This window comes from Falco biarmicus, chromosome W (genome assembly GCF_023638135.1).
Source record: "Falco biarmicus isolate bFalBia1 chromosome W, bFalBia1.pri, whole genome shotgun sequence".
NCBI classification, from domain to species: domain Eukaryota; kingdom Metazoa; phylum Chordata; class Aves; order Falconiformes; family Falconidae; genus Falco; species Falco biarmicus.
The window spans coordinates 301,223-321,103 of record NC_079310.1 but is presented as its reverse complement, the minus strand read 5'-3'; the positions used below and the strand labels follow the sequence as shown (position 1 = coordinate 321,103).

Here is a 19,881-nt window from a genome sequence, read left to right as displayed (position 1 = left end):
ATTTCCATTTTAAGCTGAGTGTATTTGCTTAAAAAAAAAAAAAGAAATAGAAAAAAATTTTTAAAACTTACTCCTCCAGCTGGATGATACCATCACCAAATAATTCTGTTAGAAACCCATGAGAACAGCAAGTTCAGGCCTTCTACCAAACAGCAGGAGTCTTGTCAGCTGCACATACTTGACTACTCGAATGTAATCCTTTAGCAGTCCGTTGCTATAGATGATGAAACCCAATGCAGAAGTAACCAACTAGTCCTCAGATTAGCAAATGCCCAATATTGAAGGCTTCGAATTCCTAAAGAAATTCTCCAAAACAGGGAATAGAAGATTATTTTTTTTTTCTCGTCATGCAGAGGAGCCTTAAGTTTCCAATGACTTCACCAACAACCACAGTATGCTACCTATGCAAATTCAAAGTTACAAGAGGATCGTCAGGCTTATGTGTTTCCAGCCACCTCCTCTTTATAGGTGTCTTCCTTTTCCCCAAAGTTGCAAAAGGTTTTGTAAGAATCAGCTTTTAAAAAAGCAAGCTCTGTTGAGCTGGAGACAGTGAACACTGAAACAGTACAATCCCTTGTAGGTAAAGTTTCCTGCCGAGTTGAGTGTGTGATTGGTCAGCAAAACCTTAGTGAAATACTGAAAAAAAAAAAAATAATAATCTTGGAACACCTAAGCGATGAGAATATTATAAACTGATATGGACATACGAGACTGAAATAACTGCATTTACAAGGTTAGCCATATGAACTGCAGGGCTAAAACTTGGCATTCATACTTCGTTTGTGATTTAATGGTGAACATGAATGTTTTTCACATCTTACCATAAGCCCAGTTAAATCCATATAGATCTTACTGTAGACAGGCGTGCTTTTAATCCAGTCCCAAATTGACAGTACATGTGAAGAAAGGCTTATCTGGTGATACTACAGACACGTCCTAGACAAATTCCTCTCACAGCAACAGTGCAGGTGAGGTGCAGAAGAACAGTCAGGTAGGAGCCAGCCTTAACACCCCCAGAAAATTCTTCAGGGTTAAGTTTCAAATGCAGGATAAAGGTTTACATTATTGATGCGGAAAGCTCCCTACAACAGAAACCATGGTGGTTGAGGAGTCAAACTTGCCCAAGAGAAGCCGAGCAAGGACACCCTCGGCACATGAAACATCCAAACAGTTCGTCTGCGGTCGTTACAGGGCAGAGTCTTCACCCATTCAGCTCCTGCTTCCCTGCCCCAGTCTTTTCCTACTAAATTCTCTGACAAAAAAATGCAGCTACATCTCCATATAGACCACCTCTTCCTTCTGGCAGTAAACACTATATATGCAATCACAGAAAACAGAATTCTTTAACTGCTGCAAAAGCATTACAGAAGGTCGACTCATTTTTCTAGCCAATCACAAACCACCGAATTAATATCTAAATGAAACCAAAACTTTCTTTTCTTTTTGTGACAGAAGCTAATTGTGTTAGTTACGTAGAAAAGCAGCTCGTTACGGAATAATCGCCATATAGTAGTTTCAGCAACAGAAAAAGTGCAAGGAAGCACACATGAGGAAGTTCAGCTCCTTTGGAACACGGAGGTGTCGTACCCAGGGAGCCTGGGTGAGTTTCTGCTGAACTGCTACCCTTGCCCCATCTACATTTCTTTCAAAGAGCCCCTTTCAAGTTGCATTGAAGGAAACTACCAGCAAGTATTATGATACAAACAAACCAGAACAATGACCGGACGACAGAGCATCAGAGGTCTGCTTGGGAGGCTGAAAACAGTGCACGGACTTGTGGATGCAGTATGAGAACGCATACAGTGCTGGGCTGGAAACGCGTTCCGTTGTTGTGTTGAGAGATCATAGTACCTATGACCTTATCCGGGTTTAAGAGATTTCAGAAAGACCACACTTCAACTAAACTGAAGTAAAAAACCACAAACACCTGAAGGTCCTGTTGATGCAATCCGTGCCTAGAACTTTGGCTGATACAGAGAAACACGTCCGCTAAGGCACCCCGAGGCAATCTGACAGTGTGTTGGAGAAAACTTGGTTGTCAGTACCACATCACTGTGAGAGTAGAGGGAACGGATTTCTTTCAGTGGACTAGCTTCTTTGGGCAAACAGTCGACAAGTTCGCTGCAGTGTGCATCAAATCCCAACAAGCGGATCCCAAAACCATGCGGGGATGAAATCATTCGGCCATCAGGACTGAAACAGAGTTCTTTGATGTAACCCCGGCCCACATTGGCTTCTTCAATGCAATGAGTCAATCGCAGGGAACAACGAGGTGAGACAGGGCGCACAGGGGCTCCTTCCTGGAATTCATAGACACAAGTCCACTAAAGGGAGAGGCAGAGAGAGGAACATTGAAAGAAAGGTAAAGCACTGCGAATCCTCGTTCCCTCCCACTGCATGTTCAGTGAGTAATGCAGGAATGTCCTGTAAGTATTGGTTATCTACTCTTTGATAAGCGTGATGCGAAACACTGAAAACAGGCCACTTCCCTTGGCATCTCCTCCGCTTTGAACTAAGCAAAGCGGCTGTCTAGCATCAGAGCTGCTTTTTTAATTAAATGGATGCTAGATACAATATTTTTTAAATTTAGTTTCTATCTGCAAAGAACAAATCCTAATCCTTTGGCCAGGCACCTGCTCTAATTTAGTAAACATTTAAATGAAATCTACAATAAGTAGAACTCAGCCTACTGAAATTTACAACTGAACATTGACACTTTGTGTCCTTTACTTCAAAAGGAAAGAAATCTTCAAACAAGAGAGAAAGGGACTTTTCAGGGAATGTTATGAACAGCTCTGTAACCAGTTTGTTACTTGTGAGACAGCCAGAGACTTCAACGTGTAATCTAATTATCTAATCTCAAACCAAATGCAAAACCAGCTCTATGACAAAGTTTAATCATGTTGAAAGACTCAATTTCAGCCACAAGACAAAAGAAGTGTTCTTAGTTTTGCTTCATGTATTCCACTGAAATAAACACAAAGGGGACAATACTAATATTAACAGAAGGGAGTAAGGCAGACACTAGGACTACGGGAAATTATACCTACATCTATCATCAGCACCACTATAACCCAGTATAATACTTGCATTTTCAAAAAATTTGGTGTTGTATAGTAGTTTACAGAACCAGCATTAAGATTTGTAACAAATCTGCTAGGCTTTCATTCAGTCCTCTACACATCTGTAAGAAGTCACCATAACTAAGACTGCCTTTCCTCTAAAAAAAACCCCACAAATTAAAAAAATAACAACAATCACTCCCCCAAAATACCCAAAACCAAACCAAACCCAACTTACATCAGCTATCAAATTAACTAAACTGATTTTATTATTGGTCAAGCGTTCAAAGAATCACTTGTCCTTTTGGAAAACAAGTCTCAAACCTCTGTGTCAGTGTTCTGCACAACTGTCACGCACCGCTAACTTTGAAATAACCCTAGGCAAAAAAAAAAAAAAAAAAAAAAAGGTGCTTGCAAAAGGACCATCTGGCGGAATCCAGGTGTTCTGAAGGCTCTGGTTGGGCTTTAAGTTCTAAGTGAACTTGAGTTAACCTGGAAGGTGGTACTTCAGAAGTAGGTGCTCCCAAACACAACCGGCTCTCTCAGACTCGGTCTTTTCCGAGTTCAAGTGTCCTATATTTTGGCAGGTACATATTTTTAAGGCATGTATTTGGCAGCACAGGTACGGCCTGAAAACTTTTAAGAGAGCTGTGACCTACATAATATAGTCTGTGAAGGAGCTGGGCAACGGGAGTACTGAATACAGGATACAAAGTCATATGAGGTTATAAAAAAAAAATAATTCATCATCTTGATGTGAAATTAATGCACTTGTAAGCAGAAATAACTGACTAGTTTATTCAAATGCAAACGTACCCCCCAAAACAAGAAAATTTCAATATAGCCGTATGATTGATATATCTACTCAAAGTACTTAAAAAAAAAAAAAAAAACCAAACCAAAAACCACCACTGTTTTACCTCCTGGTCATCCGTATTACTTGAGCACCGAAGAAGCGTAGCCCACCCTTTTGGATGTAGCTGTAGTGATGTAATGCAGTTGCCTCGATCTCTTTCTCCAGGAACTTCTGGTGTTAAGACCTCCAAACTATTTCTAGGTGATCCACCTAGCAGAAGGGGAAGGCAACTGTTAAGTCTCAATGAAGTCCATACATCGATCGTCACCCCTCTCATCAGCCTACTGATGACACTTGCATCCGAGTGCTAGAAAAGACAGCACCTTTATAAAAGGATAAATCAAAAGAGCAGTGATATGAACAAGGGAGGCCGATACCAATGAGCTCAGTCTTGCTTTCAAATAGCTTCTACTTTGAAATCTGCCTTCAAAGACCTGCATTAAATCACCTCCTATTGTGAGCTAAGTCAGAGCTAACTTTCCACACACATGCTCTTCATTATCATTAAAAAAAAAAAAAAAAAAAAGTATCAAGAGTGAGGGTTTTTTGTAAGAACTGCTGGTTCTCAAACTTGTATGATGTCCTTTCCAAATCCTTTCCAAAGTCTGCTCAACCGCATGCAGCTTGCCTCCCTTTTCCCCCCTCACTGCTAGAAAGCTTTTCACAGATAAATCATGCCTGGCATCCAGATAAGGCTCCTCCTTTTGTTAAGTACGTCTGAGTAACTTAACAACCATGAGTAGGTAAAACTTAACATTACACTTATTTTAAATTGCATATGGTTCACAAAGTGTTTACCGATTTGCCAAATTCACATTGACGCTATGAAGGTTTATCCTAGATTCAGAGGAAGCCTGATAAACACAGGGTCATCAGTCTTCATAGGTCTGCCGTGAGGTATGACTTCATTTGTAATTAAAACTTCACATAACAGTCTGTCCACATTTAAGATCTGTTTGCGTGCTATTTTTTTGTTCGTTTTTTTTGTTGTAAGATCCGTTTGCATGGCCTTTTTCCACGCTATTGGCTCCTCATGGAGAAACTGCAGATACACAAGCCCATCATTAAGAGAAACAAAAAGCAAAACATAGCTCTTGTTGGGGATCTTTGAGGGGTTGGAGTGGGGTGTGGGGGTTTTTTTCCCCTAAAGGTCATTCACACAAACTTTGTTCGAGGAAAAAACGCAAGGAAAAGGGAGCACCTCTAGGTAACAACAATAATGTATGAATATTAAAATAAAGATCCTGTTGCTGTTATCAGATTTCTTGGGATAAAAAACTGATTAGATCCCCAGACTGTGGTGTGCAACAGTATTTCATTGGTTTAACACAAGTCATAGCAACACTATTATTTTAAAAGTCACAGAGACAAAAAAGCCGCTTTTCACTATTATGCACTTTTAGATGTAAGTCAAAATCCATGATTTTTTATTTTTTTAATCTTTTCCTACCTTCTCGCTGGGAGGACCGTGACATGTGTTTCTCAGACACTGGACCTGAATCATTTTGGTGACACGGTGAACCAACAGCTCGAGGACCAGAAGAACCTGATGACGTTATGTCTGCAAACAGCATCAGCTACGTGAACAAAACAGCTAAGCACAGCGCGCTTGTGCGCATCCCTCAACCCTCCTCAGAAATGTTAAGTAAAGGGGAAGGGGAAGGCATCTTGTAAAGAAAACAATTTTCAAAGCTCAGTTTATAGGCTAAAATGACCGTGGTCTTTGTGCCTCCTACAAATAAAACTGCCAGCACAACAAACTCTACTGGGGATAAGAGAGGAGCTGCCTTCCTTCCTTCCTTCTTACGCACCATCATCACCAGAGGCTGGGGTATGAATTTTTCCCCAGGCCACTCCCTTTATATCCTGACACCCCAAACGGCAGAGTTTCTGTCCGGATTTTGTTCTGTTACTGCCAGAAAGCAGGAGCAAGCAAGCAGCGAGACTTCAGAGGAGGCGATTCCTCCAGGTCTGGCTGTCAAGGGCAACCACACCGTTACACATCAGTCAGTAGTAGCTGCTGCAGCTCACACCCCGCTCAGCCTGCTCAACACCGGCTTCGGGTTTTTCATTACAGGACCAAGGACAGTAGATAAATAAAGCTAGAGACAAAGCTAGTGACAAAATTATAGAGGTTGTAGCCTGTAGCACTGAAGTCCTGCCACCAGAAATCACCCTAGACACTTTACTCAACAGTAGGTGTGTGTGACCCCTGAACAAAAGAGCAGCTACCACGCCAAAGCGTTCTTCAGCAGAATCCTTCCAACTCCACCTCTGCCGCCTTTTGCTAGCTAAGAGTATCCCGTAAAACAACCTCTAACACAGAAGCCACCACGGCCTTCCATAAGCATTCACCTGAACTTGAGGTTGTCCTCCTAGCTCTTAAAATTGGGTAGCTGCCAACCTCTAAAGATTTGTTTAGGTCAAGGTCGTGCAAAATCAGAAGATATCCAGAGGAGGTTGAGATCAGCATTTTGGAACAGTCTGGCGTCAGCCTCATTCGCATAAGAAAACGGGTGTGAAAAAACTTCTTGTGGGGACATCCATCTTCCGTGCACCTGGGCAGCGAACAAAAGCAAAAGAAGTGGCTGCAATTAGCTTTGATTCAAGCACCTAATGATGTTCAGAAAGTCCAAGATGCACTAAGCATCCTTCTTCATTCTTTGAGTACTGCTTTACACTACTTAAATCAGATTTTAATGAAACGACACAAGTCACATTTTCATACTAGCACAGCAGCGAAGACAGAACCTTTTCAAAAAGGAAGGACTACGTTTTGGCACATCAGCAAGAAAAGCTCTCCTTTTAGCTACTGGACTATTACCATATAAAGGTGATCCAAGTTCTCAATAAGGGTTATAAACTAATCTCAGTATTTAAGAACGCGTTAGAGCAACATTCAAAGCAGCAGGCTTTCAGTCTTGTGCAGAAGAACCCTACCCTTTTGTTTGTATTCTAGAAACACAACGGCACGAACACAGCCACGTACCTGTTTGTGTCCCAAATGATCACATTTCCATCAAACCCGGATGTCACTAGTAATCTCGTATTGGTATCATACTCGATGTTCTTAACCCAGCTGGTGTGACCATGTAAAGTGCACACTTTAGTGTTCAGCTTTCTCAAATCCCAAAGTGCTATTGTAGTGTCATCAGAACAGGTCGCAAAGAGTCGATTATCTAGAAACCTGAAAACGGGAGAGAAACACTGTGGCTGCTCAGTGCCTTTTAAATATTCCTACGCAGAAATCTAAGCTATCACAGAAATAAGAGTGATCACACACACACACAAAAAAAAAAAAAACCCACACAGCAAAATATTTGCCAATAAAACAGTTCAATTAATAACCAGTTATGTTGGGATACCAACCAGTAGTACATCTGTAGTAGCCAACAAGTAAACCCACAGAAGCATGGCTGAAGGTTTTTGGGTGGGTTTGGTTTTTTTTTTTTATGATTCATGTAAAGATCACACAACCACCAAACCACCAGTGGAACAAATGCTCACACAGAATCTGTGTGGTAACCAAATTAGTTACCCATCTGGAAAATACTCAGGTTTAAACTTACCAAGTCTTTACAAGACACAAACGTCCTAAGGACTGGTCAGCTTTGACACCACTGCATTTCTGCCAGATTCTTTCACTATTACAGACAGGCAGCACCAGAAGACACGGGAATTCCATCATCACTTCAGACTACACAAGATCCTATCAGCTCGTAATTAAGCACACGCTCTTCTTAACTCTCATTTCTACCTACGTATTCTTCCCCTGCTATACTGTAAATCTTCCTCTCTTCTCCACCACAAACATAACTCAAAGGAGGCTTTTAAAATAAAGATCACCTTTTGTTAGTCCTCTACCGCTTTTAAACCTTGCTGCTCTGTATGGCACACATTCCGCTAGCTCAGCCGAAACACACGGTGCCCACGTCTCCCTTAGCAACGCCTGAACACCCCCACCTCTGAGGTGGTCCGTACCACACACGGTTGCCTTGGCATGCGATGTAGTCAGCCCCCAACGAAAGCTCTCACCGGATCTTGTCCCCAAGTGGCACAGGCAGCAGTGGAACCACCTGTCCTGGGAACGCTCAGCACCAGGCTTCTCAGGGCGCTGGTGAGGCAACCCAAAGCCCTGGGCTAACCAGCAGGCTGTTACAGATGACAGGTCTCCCAAAGGCCCTTTCCAAGAAGTCCTCCTGCCACTCTTGTGACACAGCCACAGCCCTGCACAGATGCCCGGGGCTCACCGCACGTCTGCACCGAGCACACCTCAAAGCTGGCCCTGTGGTTTTCCACGCAGTATTGCTATCTTGGAAACACGTACCAGATTTCAAACCGAACACTGGCCGCTGTTTGCACGTTTCCCTAGAACCGTAACTTCATTCCATCCTTGCTCATCTTTTGCTTTGGAGCCTGTCCACCCCCGCAGTGCCCCAGGAGCATGGCTCGCTGCAGCTGCAGAGCCAGGAGGAGCCATGCAGACCTCCCACATCAAGGAATGTTTGGTACCACCTGGACAACCTCAATGCTCTCCATTAAAAACCAAGGGACCCATCCCTTCTGCCTTTTCTTCCCCCACACTACTACAGTTCATGTGTTTGAAGCAGACACACAAAGTTGGGCTTTTCAAATGTGCGAAAACCAGGTACACGTATCAAAGTGCAAGTGCACAGCACTGTTGAGGGTAGAGAATTTCAGATCATCTTTGGAAGTAGCAGCTGCACAAGTGGCACAAGCTACCCAAATTTACCAACTCCTTTAATACAGTTGTACATGTGAGATTTGAGTGGTTTGAGTTGGAATCACAACATTCCTACACGGATCAGGTTAAGTACTTAGCCTGTTCAGGTGGTAATTCTTTACCACGATCATTTCTGGTCTTCAGCCAAAAGTCAATGTATGTATCACTCTTGCCTGGAGTCACATGAAGCAGCCTGACCACCTTCAAATCATTACAGAATGAAAGAATAGCTGATGTGAAAACACTCTATCAGAAAGAAGGGGATAGAAGGGCTAGAATTCAGCACTGAATTTAGAAGTTACTGAAGCAAACACACGACTTTTCAAAAACAGCTACTGAGGACAAGCCTTTGTTTGAAAGCGCACCTAGACAAATTATTTGGTTCAGGGAGAAAAATCACTGGATAGAATTATTTCACAGATCAATGTTTATCATGCTCCATTCCCACTGCAATTTATGCATGCCCTTTTAGGAGGACAAAGCATACTGGTTTAGGTTTGTAATTCATGCCTGAAGAAGGCACTTGGGAAAAAAAAAAAAAGAGCCCCACCTGACGTAAAAGGGAAAATAAAACCTATCTGAGTAACACCAGAAGCAGCTTCACATGAATGCTAAGGCAAGAACAATCTAGCAGAGACGTGTTGTTACCCCTAGAAACAGCATTTTATCTCTTTAAGACTTGGAACCAGACTACATCATGTAAAAATAGCAACAACCTCAATGAAAAATAACCAACTACAATGGGAAGAATCCCACAGTTCAGATTTTCAGGGCAAGTCAAACAGTACACCTCTTGCCTGTAAAAATCCAACGTTTGCCTTTACCTTGGATGCTACAGGCAACCCTGCTTCACCCACCACAAACAGGTTTTGGAAGAAATTGACTGGGAGGTACAAATGATACTGGACAGCTTTCATATAGGGGATGGCCAAGTAGACTAGGATTCACTTGAAAAACAGCTCCTTTAAGGTGCGTATGACGCTGGCACATAAAACTGACTGGCACGGAGAAAGTAAATAGAGATTATCTTCCTCCTTAAGAAAACAAAAAAACTTAAGAGGGCCTCAAACTAACCTAGCAATTTTTAAAAAAACACTAACAAATACTCCGTGAAACACAGCTGTGCCCCGGAGCTCTGTTACAGGAGAGTTTTAGGTAAGCTCAAAACCTGATCAAATTCAGGTGGAAATACAATGTCTGCTTCAGACGATTACGCACAAATCTGCAGTGACTGTGGCAGAGCAATTACTTGCTTTTAAAAAGAAAAAGAGAGGAGGAAAAATGGAAGTATCTATAGCGAATTGGACAAATTTGGGTAAGAACCTAAGCTAATTAGGTGTAACTAAACCCAACTGTAAACCATTGTTCAAAGCATATAAGAAGTTTTACTATGTGTTAAGAGGTGTGCTAGCTGCGTGGATCTGGGACCTAGCGTCCATCTCTGTGCAGAGACGCAACAAACAAGTACCTCTGTGTGTGTGGACTGGCTCTTGCAGACTGTGTGAAGTACCCAGATTTGCTGGAAGATGACCACCACATGCTTCCTTGCTGGTAAGTACCTCTGAGGCACCTGCGACAGGGCACAGTGGTAACGGTGTTTGGTTTTTCGGTGCTTATTACAAGGAATTTCTGTAGTGCTACAGTGCCTGGTGTCCTACTCACTAAGCGGAAACAACACTCCAGGTAATGCTGTACTAATCATCTGTTACCAAATACAGCTAACTTCCTTGTAGGCAAGTTTGTAACAACACACAAATGCCGGGGACATGCTGGAAAACAGAAAAAGATGCCAACATCCTACAAAGGCAAAACAAAGCTTTAGGAAGCATTTTAAAGGAAAGCAGAAGAGTTTACTACACATTGCCAGTCTGGTAATTAACAGTAGATCTGAGAGTTATCTGCTTGGAGGTAGTACCGGTATAATTATCAAACTACAGAGAGAAAAGACATTTAAGGACCAAGAACGGATGTACAAAGCCTCACGGACAGCCAAAGTCGAAAGAAAGGTATGAATAAGAGAAAAAAGTGGCAGGAAGTTTCAGTGCTGTTCTCAACCAAGTAATAAGATAAATTTTCAAGACCAGCACAGCTGACTGCAACAGAGAGAGCTAAACAGTCAAGGGGCATGCAACAGAACTCTCTTTGTAAAACATGACCCAGGCTCACTCACTTCAAACCCTAGCAAGAGCAGTATGGATGTAAGGATCAGATACTGAATCAGGGATGTATGAAAATCACAATAAATCCGGTTTGCCTTTGCCTTCCAATCTCTCGGTAACATGGCTTTATTTCGCACCCAGCTTTATCTAAAAACTAAGCACGTTTAAAGCACAACCACTGGCATGCAAGACGTGAAAAGCTGTATTTCCTTACAGGAAAGCATGTTCTCAACGTCTCTTCTTCTATTTGTGCCAGCTAGCCCCAGCTTTTACTTCAGCTTTTCTGAAAGAAATCCAACTGATGTAAAACTTCAGCCTCTTGAAAAAGGACAAGCAGTTTCAGGAAAACATCAGTTTCTCTGACAAATGTGTAAAGGCACTGGCACCCCTCATTCAGCTCTTTTGAGAGGAAACGCTCAGATTGCTTCCACAAGTTTTCTTGGGGGATTTTTCGTTTGGGTTTAGGGTTTGGGTTGGGTTGGGTTGGGTTTTTTGCTTTGAGAATCTGAGTGAAGACAGGCTGCAACATGGTCCACAAGATTAAGAAGTGCCTTAAGTTCACATGTCAAAGTCTATCCTCAGACCCAGAGCAGCTACAAATAATAGAAATTAAAAGGAAAAACACTACATGACAAAAATACTGAAGGTCTGGGTTCCTGTGCTTGCTGATTCCCACTTCATCCTAAGAATCAGACAAAGGATTTAAACCATAAAGACTGAGTTTAAGTTGAATTGAGGAAGCCTTTCCCCTTTCCCAGCTCTTCTATAGCATACCTGTATCTAAAGCAGCCAATCTTTCTTCGGAAATCTCTATGCAACTATGGCAGTTACGCTTACAATTCAAAATACCAGCTGTATTCACATGAATAGCTACAGTCTCAGACTTGCCAAAATCAAACACTACCTGTTACGTTGACTTACTACGTTCACGCAGGGCATTCCAAAGGGCAGGTAAACCAGGTAGTAGTAACTTAACACTCTTCCCGTCCCCAAAACTGCAGCTCCTCCACCAACAAAACCACCTGTCAGCATTATATACCGCCACTTTCAGACTCCTCCTCTTCCCCCTTCCAGCATTTCCCGACCTCCAGTGCCAAAGAGAAGGAAAATGGCACAAAGCACACTGCAACCTAACGGCATCGCAAAACCCACGCTCTCCAAGCAAGTGCCCAACACAAACTTACCACGCTGTTGTAAGAAAAGCATCTATGGCGGAGACAAAATATTCCTTCTGACCTACCTGATGTTATTGACACAGTCCTCATGAGCTTCGGAGAGAGTTTTGATGTGCTTTGAAGATATTGGGTCAAAAAGCAGTACTTCAGTCTGTTCACAAGCAACAGTCAGCACTGACCTGCAGGGTAGCAGAACAAAGCAGAAACATTTGTATTCAGTAAGAGACACGACACCTGTGCGCATCCAGCTACCTCCCTTTCCCTGTCCTCACAGAAACACAGCTTCACCGTCAATTAGCTTAGCTTTCTGCTTACGCTGCAGAGAGTTTGCAGCAGTGTTGATATTTTTGTACTGCCTTCTTGCAGATGCCTATTCTCCGGCACCTAACACACAAAACACGCAGAAAATACCACGGTGTTTTATTCCGGAGAACTTAACTTCTCTAACTCCTTTTTGAGAGACCGTGACTCTTCTCCTACCTGGCTGTGGCACAGCTGGTGCATTTGCTGGAAAGACCACATGATCTTTTAATTAACTTTTTTTTTTTAACATGAAAGGTGGTTTTTTTTGTTATGTACTTCACAGATCCAACGATGGCATTATTTAAATCACACACTTAAGTGTGTTTTGGGGTTGTGGGGTTGTTGGTTGTTTTTTTTTTTCAGAAGTTACTTGAGGGAGATTTGCCCCAACACTGCAGTGAGTGCATGAACTCCATGGTTCCTGCCTGGGAAGAAAGAAGAATCAAAGCGCTGGCATGAAAACCTGCTGTGTCACTCATGTGGGGATTATTTGCTTCATGCTGCAGGAAAGAAAAATCATTTAAAAAAAAAAAAAAAGACAACAGCATCTACTCTGGAATTCTACTGCAGATTTCCCAGACGACTGTGCCCATGCCATGGTATCCTCTGTCCGTTCCCTGGCAACACTTTTTTTTTTTTTTTTTTTGGGGGGGGGGGGGAGGGGCACGTGCATAAGCCAACAACCCGCGAGCCACCTTCGGATAACTTACACTCTGTCACTGCGCTAACCCAACATAGGGTAAGAACCCTCTCCCATCTCCCTCCTTTTATCAGCTATGACAATATTTCCCCCCCCTAAGACCTTAACAGACGTCACCCCAGCCACACCACCACTTTTGTAACGAGCAGCCAGCGCCGAAGTCCACCAGCCAGCTTCTCGAGGTTAAAAACATACCGTCTCCTTATCTCCTTCCGTAACACTGCCTTTGACAGCAAATGTAGTTTGGCACCCACCCAAAAGCAGCATAAAGATGACATTCAGACTGTGTATTCAGAAGAAGCGTTTTTAAAGTGAACTGCAAAGCATAGCGTCCTTCCCCAATAATCCAAACTCAAGCAGCTCTGCTGACAGCGTGCATTTTGCTACATCACAGTACGAAGCCAGTAAATGCTAAAGGCAGAAGACCGGTTCAAACATTTCTTCCAAATGCCTAGACTTTCTGCGGCTGAGTCATTTTTTCACTGAAACCTTACATAACAAAGTTTTTAAAAGTTTTTTGAATGAGCAAGAAGTCATGCTATCAGACATTACAAGCTATTAACTACAAAGAAAAAGAGTCTTCTGACAAAAGGTATCGTTTTCTAAATGCAGTAGTGGTGGTGTGCCGGTCAAAGGCAGCAACAGCAGGGCACTGGCATCAGTTTAAATTGGGCGTTAGTAGAGAGTCAGGCTGGGAACATGGCTCATCGTTATCCATGCTTTTTGAGATGGATTTCACAACCACGCTGCCATTACTACTCTTAGGACACAGAACAACCCAGATCAAGACTTAGTACTTTAGTGCATCACCTAATTCACTTGCCAAAACCAGAACAAATTCCAAGAACTACAACTTCAAGGACATTAATTCTTTTAAAGAAAAAAAAAAAGAAAACCCAAACAAAACACCAGCATCTTTTCTTTCCCACACGAAGACCTCTGTGTATCCATTTAAAGGTTTTCTCAGAGGAAAAAAAACCAGGACTTTGTCCAGAATACACGTTATTTGTGAATGAGTCCAGAGAGATCTCTGCAGAGCATTCACAGGGGTCCCAACAAGCACAGAAAACACCAACTTCGCAGCATGGGCAGCCTGTCTGGCTTTGCACCAGCCTCTCCCGGGCTGTTGACACATACTGGGTTCATGTACGTTGAAGAAGTCCAAGTACGGTGACAGTGAACGGTGGCCTGCTAAACTAGTGAAGCTGACCTCCAGGAAAGCTGAGAAGTTCCTCTGACCAGTACAGCAGTGTTAAGGCAAGAGGGCAGCCACCTGCTGTCCACAAAGTCAGCGCTTGAGGAGCAGCATCCCAAGGGCAGGCTGGACCTAACCGGCAGCACTCACCCAGCCGAAAGGCCAGACTCCCGGCGTGGCCCAAGAACAGTGCTTTGAGGAGCCAGCAGCCAACAGAAGGGGCAAGGAACAACGATGCAGCACCAATAACCACAGCTGGTTCCCCTGAGAGAGGCTCCAGGGAGACCAGAAGTCTCCATCGCACAGGACGGGTCTGCCCAGGTCTTGTGACTGCTCCAAGCCAAGCCTAACCAGCAAAGGCTCATGCAGAAGCGAGCATGGTTTGGGCTGTTTCACTTATTGAAATATTAAAGTAAAGGTATTAAAGGCGACAGGTTCAGTGTCATGGCCCCAACCTACGCCCAACACCACTTGCAGCCTCCTGGGCCAAGCCCTGCAGCCACGCAAAACGCCAGGTCTGCGGACGCGTTCCTTCGGCAGCAGAACTTTTTTGCTGGGCTCGTTTTCGGCCAGGGAAGGTCCCTGCTTCAGCTCACCATACAGCCTCACAAGCATCAGGCACAAGGGGGGGGGGCAGGCAGAACCCAAAAATCGCCCTTTTTGCCAGAAACATGCACAAATAACCTTAAAGCGCAGCCCAGGTGTACTGCTACTACAGCTGACGATTCCCACACCAGTACGGAACATCCGCCTGCGGGGTATTCTTGCAATTCAGTCACCGTGGCTAAGCCAGCAGAGCAATCCCACCCAGCTTCTTTGTGCCGCCAAGTACAGCGGCCAGGACCCCGGCGCCCTGCCAACCTTAAGCACACACACGGCTGGGGAATCTACAAAATAAATGGTTTTCCAGCAACAGTCACCTGGGAATGGTTTTGATTGTTTCCGGAGCTTAAACTTTATCCTCTTGAGAAAAAGAGAGGAACAAATAAGGAGTTGAACCTCAGATTTACAGCACAACCATGGCAAAACCATCACCAGTTCAGGTGCTCCTGGAAACCAGAGCTCTGTCTTGATGAAAATTCACTGAAAATAGAAAAAGCAGACCAGCCAGCGAGGGTGACAAAGATTTTAATTCTGGCTTATCCACACCGTGAGACCACCCCAGGCTGCAAGAAAACGTCAGCTACAAGCACAGCGTGCGCCAGAAGGGATGCCAGCATCTCCTGCCCAGCTGGCTGGGCCCCGAGCCGGGGCGCCAGGGCTTGCTCGGCTCCGGCCGAACCCGGCCGCCGCCCGCTGCCGCCGGTACAGCCGCGTACCGCAACGCGGGAGCCCTCGGTGCGTAACCACGTCCCGCGCCCGGCAGCGCCCGGGGCGGCCCGACAGGCTCCCGCCGCCCTAAAGCCACGGTGCCCCAGCCCGGCTCTCCGCCCTGCGCCTCGGCCGCGGCCTCCGCTCCTGCGGGCAGGGCCGCGGAGGCGCCGGCGCACCCCCGGGCAGCGGGCCCAGGCCGCGGCCTCCGCCCCGGGCCCCCCCACCCCACCCCGGGGCCTCCCGCGGAGCCCGGCCGGGCGGGTGCGTGCACCCCGCCGCTCGCTCTGCCCGGGACGGCGGGGCCCGGGGCAGCCCCACGCGCGGCCCGTACCCGTCGGGCGAGTACTCCAGGTTGAAGACGGCGCCGTGCGTGCGGGTGCTGAGGTACACGGAGTCGGCGGGCTGGATGGAGCCGTACAGCCCGGTCATGGCGCGGAAGGTATCCCGCGCCGGGTCCACGGCGGCGCTGCGGCCCAGGCAGCGCCCGCGCAGCCAGCCGAACAGCCCGCCGCCGGGGGCGGGCCGCGGGGGGGCGGCCGGCGGCTCCATGCCGGCGGGCGAGCCGGGCCCCGGGACGGCCGGGCCGCTGGCCCCTGCCCGGGGGACCTTCGCCTCCGCGCTCATCGCGCCGCCCGCCGCCCTCCGCCCTGCCGGCCGCCCCGCGCCTGCGCGCCGCCCCACGTGACCGCGGCGGGGCCGCGTCTTCCGGGAGCCGCCGCCGCCGCGCCCGGCCGGAGCGCCCGTCCCTCCGCCGGGGAAGCGACGCGGGGCACCGGGTCGGCGCGAGCCCAGACACGCGTCACCCGCCGAGCGCCCGGACCGCGGCCTCCCCGAGCACGGCAGCGGAGCCGCCGGTTATCCCGGGAGTCTCGCCGGGCGCAGCGGGGAGGGAAGGCGCCTGGCGCTGCCCCTGTCACCCGTCTACGCGGTCCGAAACATGCCGCGCTCGGTGCGGCGGTGCGAGCCCGGTGCGGAGTGCGAGCCCGGTCCGTCCGTCGGGGCGCGGGCACCGGGAGCGCCGCCGGGCGTGCCGTGCTGCCCATCGCGTGGGCTCCGGGTTTTGCGCGCAGTCGATGCAACGAGCTATGCGATCGGACGCGGCAGAAAAGGCAGTTCTGGTGCCTGTGCGCCCCGCCCCCCCCCCCCCCGGCGTTCTCACGGCCGATACCGTGTCTCTCCAGCTCCTGGCGATGCTCTTCGGTGATGGCAGCTCGAGAGACTGCAAGAGCGAACTCCAGCGCTGGCCAGCTCCCAGTATACAATGGTCTGTGAGAAGACACAACCCAGAGGTAGCACAGACAGCCCCAGCAAACAAGTCTTAACTGGCTGACCACCTTTTATGCTCCGCAAACCAAAGAGATGGCAGTACGTCTTCCTCGGCACCCAAACCAGATGGCCCGGCTATCATCGATCAAAAGACTCCTCTGTTTTACCGCCCTTCTCATCTTGGGGACTCTGGCGGTTTCGCTGAGCAAGCCATGGAGGAGTTTTTGAAACACAACCCAACCCTTCCGGGATGCTGGTAGCAAGTTCCTCCACAGACCAGATCAAAATGGCAAAGGACGCAGGCAGCAGGATGAATGCTATGCAGGTCAACAGTCCCTCCCCACATCCTCCTCAGAAGGTGGATGAAGATACACAGGTCCTCACCTCGAGGTCCTCCCCCACCCCAGCTACTGGTTTGGTTGCTCACCAGTAATGCTACTAAGCCAGGTATTGAGGTAGGGCTCCAGACACGTCAGGATTGCTGGGCACCACGTAGACTTTAAGGAGCAAAACTTCAGGTAAAAAAAGACATGAGAGGGTCATTCCCACCTCCCAAAGGACCACGCAAAGGAGGTGGCGTGCAGTTACTTTTTGAAGGTCCCTTCCAACCCAAACCAGTGTTTCTATGATCATCCATGTAACCAATTCATCTGGGTGGCTGCTTGTGAGGTACCTAATTATGATGAGAGACATGAGATCTGGCCAACAGGAAGACAACAGTTCTGCATAACAGGAAAATTCAGAGGACCAAAATTGCTTGCTCACCGAGTAGGAAGCTGGGTTGGTACGTGTACATCTCAGAGGCAGATGGCTAGGAAGGGTGTCGTCTGTTCTTCCCCTTGCTTTATTGTTACTTTTACGGAAAAGCGCAGTGTTTAAAAGCTGCTAAGCAAGTTTCAGGCAAGTAAACTATTGGTAGCTTTTGAAGGCAGAAAGAAACAACCAAAAAGAACAGGGAGGGACCCTAGGACTGAGGCTTTGCGAACCTCTAGTGACCACTAGGTAGGCAAACCGTAACTTCTACAGGAGCATCTAGCCCAGTGACTGCTCTAAAGAAGCTGTGGAAAAGGTGGCTGTGCCTTGCTATACTCAGAATCAATCCCAACCCATTTTCACAAACAGCTTCACAACAGCGCTGAGGGTCTGAGGAACTTACCTGGCTGCATATCAGCACTCATGCTCTTTGCCTTTTTTTAAGATAGGTAGCAGCAGGGTTTCTTCAAAACTACATTTCACAGGGAAGATCAGGGTCCCTCCTGCTCCCCATAAAAGCTACTGCTTTACTGGACTTTGAAAACATTTTCATAAAACCAGTGTCTTTTAAGAGCATAAACCTCCTGGCTAAAGAGGAGTCACAAGAAGAGATCTTCTTGCTCTGGTTCAGTGCCAGAAGGTAGCAATGCTGCAAACGGTACAGGAGAGATGCTGAAGAGGGCGGGATCCAAAACAGTCCTACTCTTCAAGTCAAACAAAAAAAAAGGTATGGGAATGAGAAGGGAAAACCAGACCTTCATACAGCTAGGGGCATGGCTTCATGCCAGCAGCACAAGCGGAGCAGAAAGCTTCACACAGAGACTGCACGTATGATGTGGGAGAGGCATAAGGCCGTGCTCCTAGTGAGCCCCCAGAACCTGCCGAGACCCTCCTCCCAAGCTCTCATCTCCCATAAGCCGGAGGAGCAGCCTACCCGCGCCAGCTTAGTTGACAAAAATCTAGCTTTTACCAACGTACCTGCAGAGCAAAAGCAACGACAACAGGCCCCGTCGGTGACCTACCCAGCAGGAAACATGAAGGAGGAACAGGCAGTCCTCAGGCTGCGTTTTCCCCGCAGGCTGGAGAGCCACGCGGAGTTCCCTACAGCCGGCTCGCCCTCATCTCCACGCTGGGCACGCAGAGGCTGCCTGCCTGCTGCACAGGCATCCCAGCACACAGCAAGCACTTCATTCCTCTCCCTGCTGCTGCAGGGTGCAGGCACCTCTGCCTCCAGGCTCCCCAGTGCAGCTGTATTAGATCCGGCCGAGCCCCCCTCGCAGCCCTCGGTGCTGTGCTTGTGTTGGTAGCTAGAAAGGTGGTGAGAACACACTAGTGTTTCGGCTGCCGCTGAGCAGTATTCGCACGGCATCAAGGCTGTGTCTCCAACCTTACCCACCCACACACACCTCTCACCGGTAGGCTGAGAGTGGGCAGGATCCTTGGAAGGGACACAGCCAGGACAGCTGATCCAAAGTGACATTCCATACCATATGATGTCTGCTCAGATATAAAAGCTAAGAGAAAGGAGGAGGAAAGGGCGGGGGGGGGAGGGGAAACCTTGCTACTTGCACTGTTTGTATTCCAGAGCAACTGCTACGGGTACAGAAGCCCTGCTTCCCTGAACATCACCTGCTGATGGGGAAGTAGAGAATAACATCTTTTGGGTTTTTTATTTTTCCGCTTCTGCATGCGCAACTTTTGCCATTGCTTCATTAAACAGCCTTTATCATGACCCACAATTATTTTTCTATCTTATTTGCTCCCCCTCTTCCCTGTTCTGCTGAGGAGGGGCACGATAGAAGAGCGTGGTGAGCACGTGGCATCCAGCCAAGGTCAACCCACCACAGCAGCGCATCACGTGCTAGAGGGCACAGCCTTCCTCACACAAATTTTTCACACTGCTTTGCAGGCAGCTCATCACCAAGAACTGTTGGGAAGGCAGGCAGGCTCAGCAAGGACCTGCCCCTCCCTCGGGAGCTGTTTTACACTGGGCCCTTGGCTGTGACCCAACTTGAGCCACGCTGTGGCTGCAGTGCCTGGCTGCATAACCCTGCTGGGTCTGGAACCTGACTGACACCCTCGCAAGCCAATTTTCTGGCTTGATCTTGGATCTTGCCTTGTCCCTATGGACTTGCCTGGGAAATCTGGCTGACCCTGGTCACCACCACCAGATTTGCCCTGTTCCAGTAATACGAGGCCACAGCCTTTCCCATGAAACCAGTGCCTCTGTCTGCACCCTTCCAGCACACTCGGTTCTTGGCTCATCTTCCCTTAGGCAGCAGCCTTTCCTTTCTTTGTTGTGACACAGAGCACAGTGCAGCGAGGCAGCAGAGCTCGGCTTAAGAGCTGCTTTT

General features: G+C 47.2%; 1 protein-coding gene across 2 annotated transcripts; it reads right to left on the bottom strand.

Annotated features, from left to right (window-relative positions):
- Positions 1–762: 762 nt before the first annotated feature.
- LOC130142052 (DDB1- and CUL4-associated factor 10-like) lies at positions 763–16,169 on the bottom strand. Of its 2 annotated transcripts, none has more exons than XM_056323472.1 (7): positions 15,840–16,169; positions 12,062–12,175; positions 6,908–7,105; positions 6,274–6,476; positions 5,369–5,479; positions 3,983–4,128; positions 763–2,300 (listed from the first exon to the last, which is right to left on the bottom strand). In XM_056323472.1, exons 1-7 carry the CDS (start codon positions 16,130–16,132, stop codon positions 1,956–1,958), a joined length of 1,410 nt encoding a protein of 469 aa, XP_056179447.1. In that variant the 5' UTR covers positions 16,133–16,169; the 3' UTR covers positions 763–1,955. The 2 variants fall into 2 exon arrangements, with proteins under 2 accessions (XP_056179447.1, XP_056179446.1); XM_056323471.1 differs by having other exon boundaries at positions 763–2,324; positions 15,840–16,168.
- Between the last annotated feature and the right edge of the window lie 3,712 nt (positions 16,170–19,881).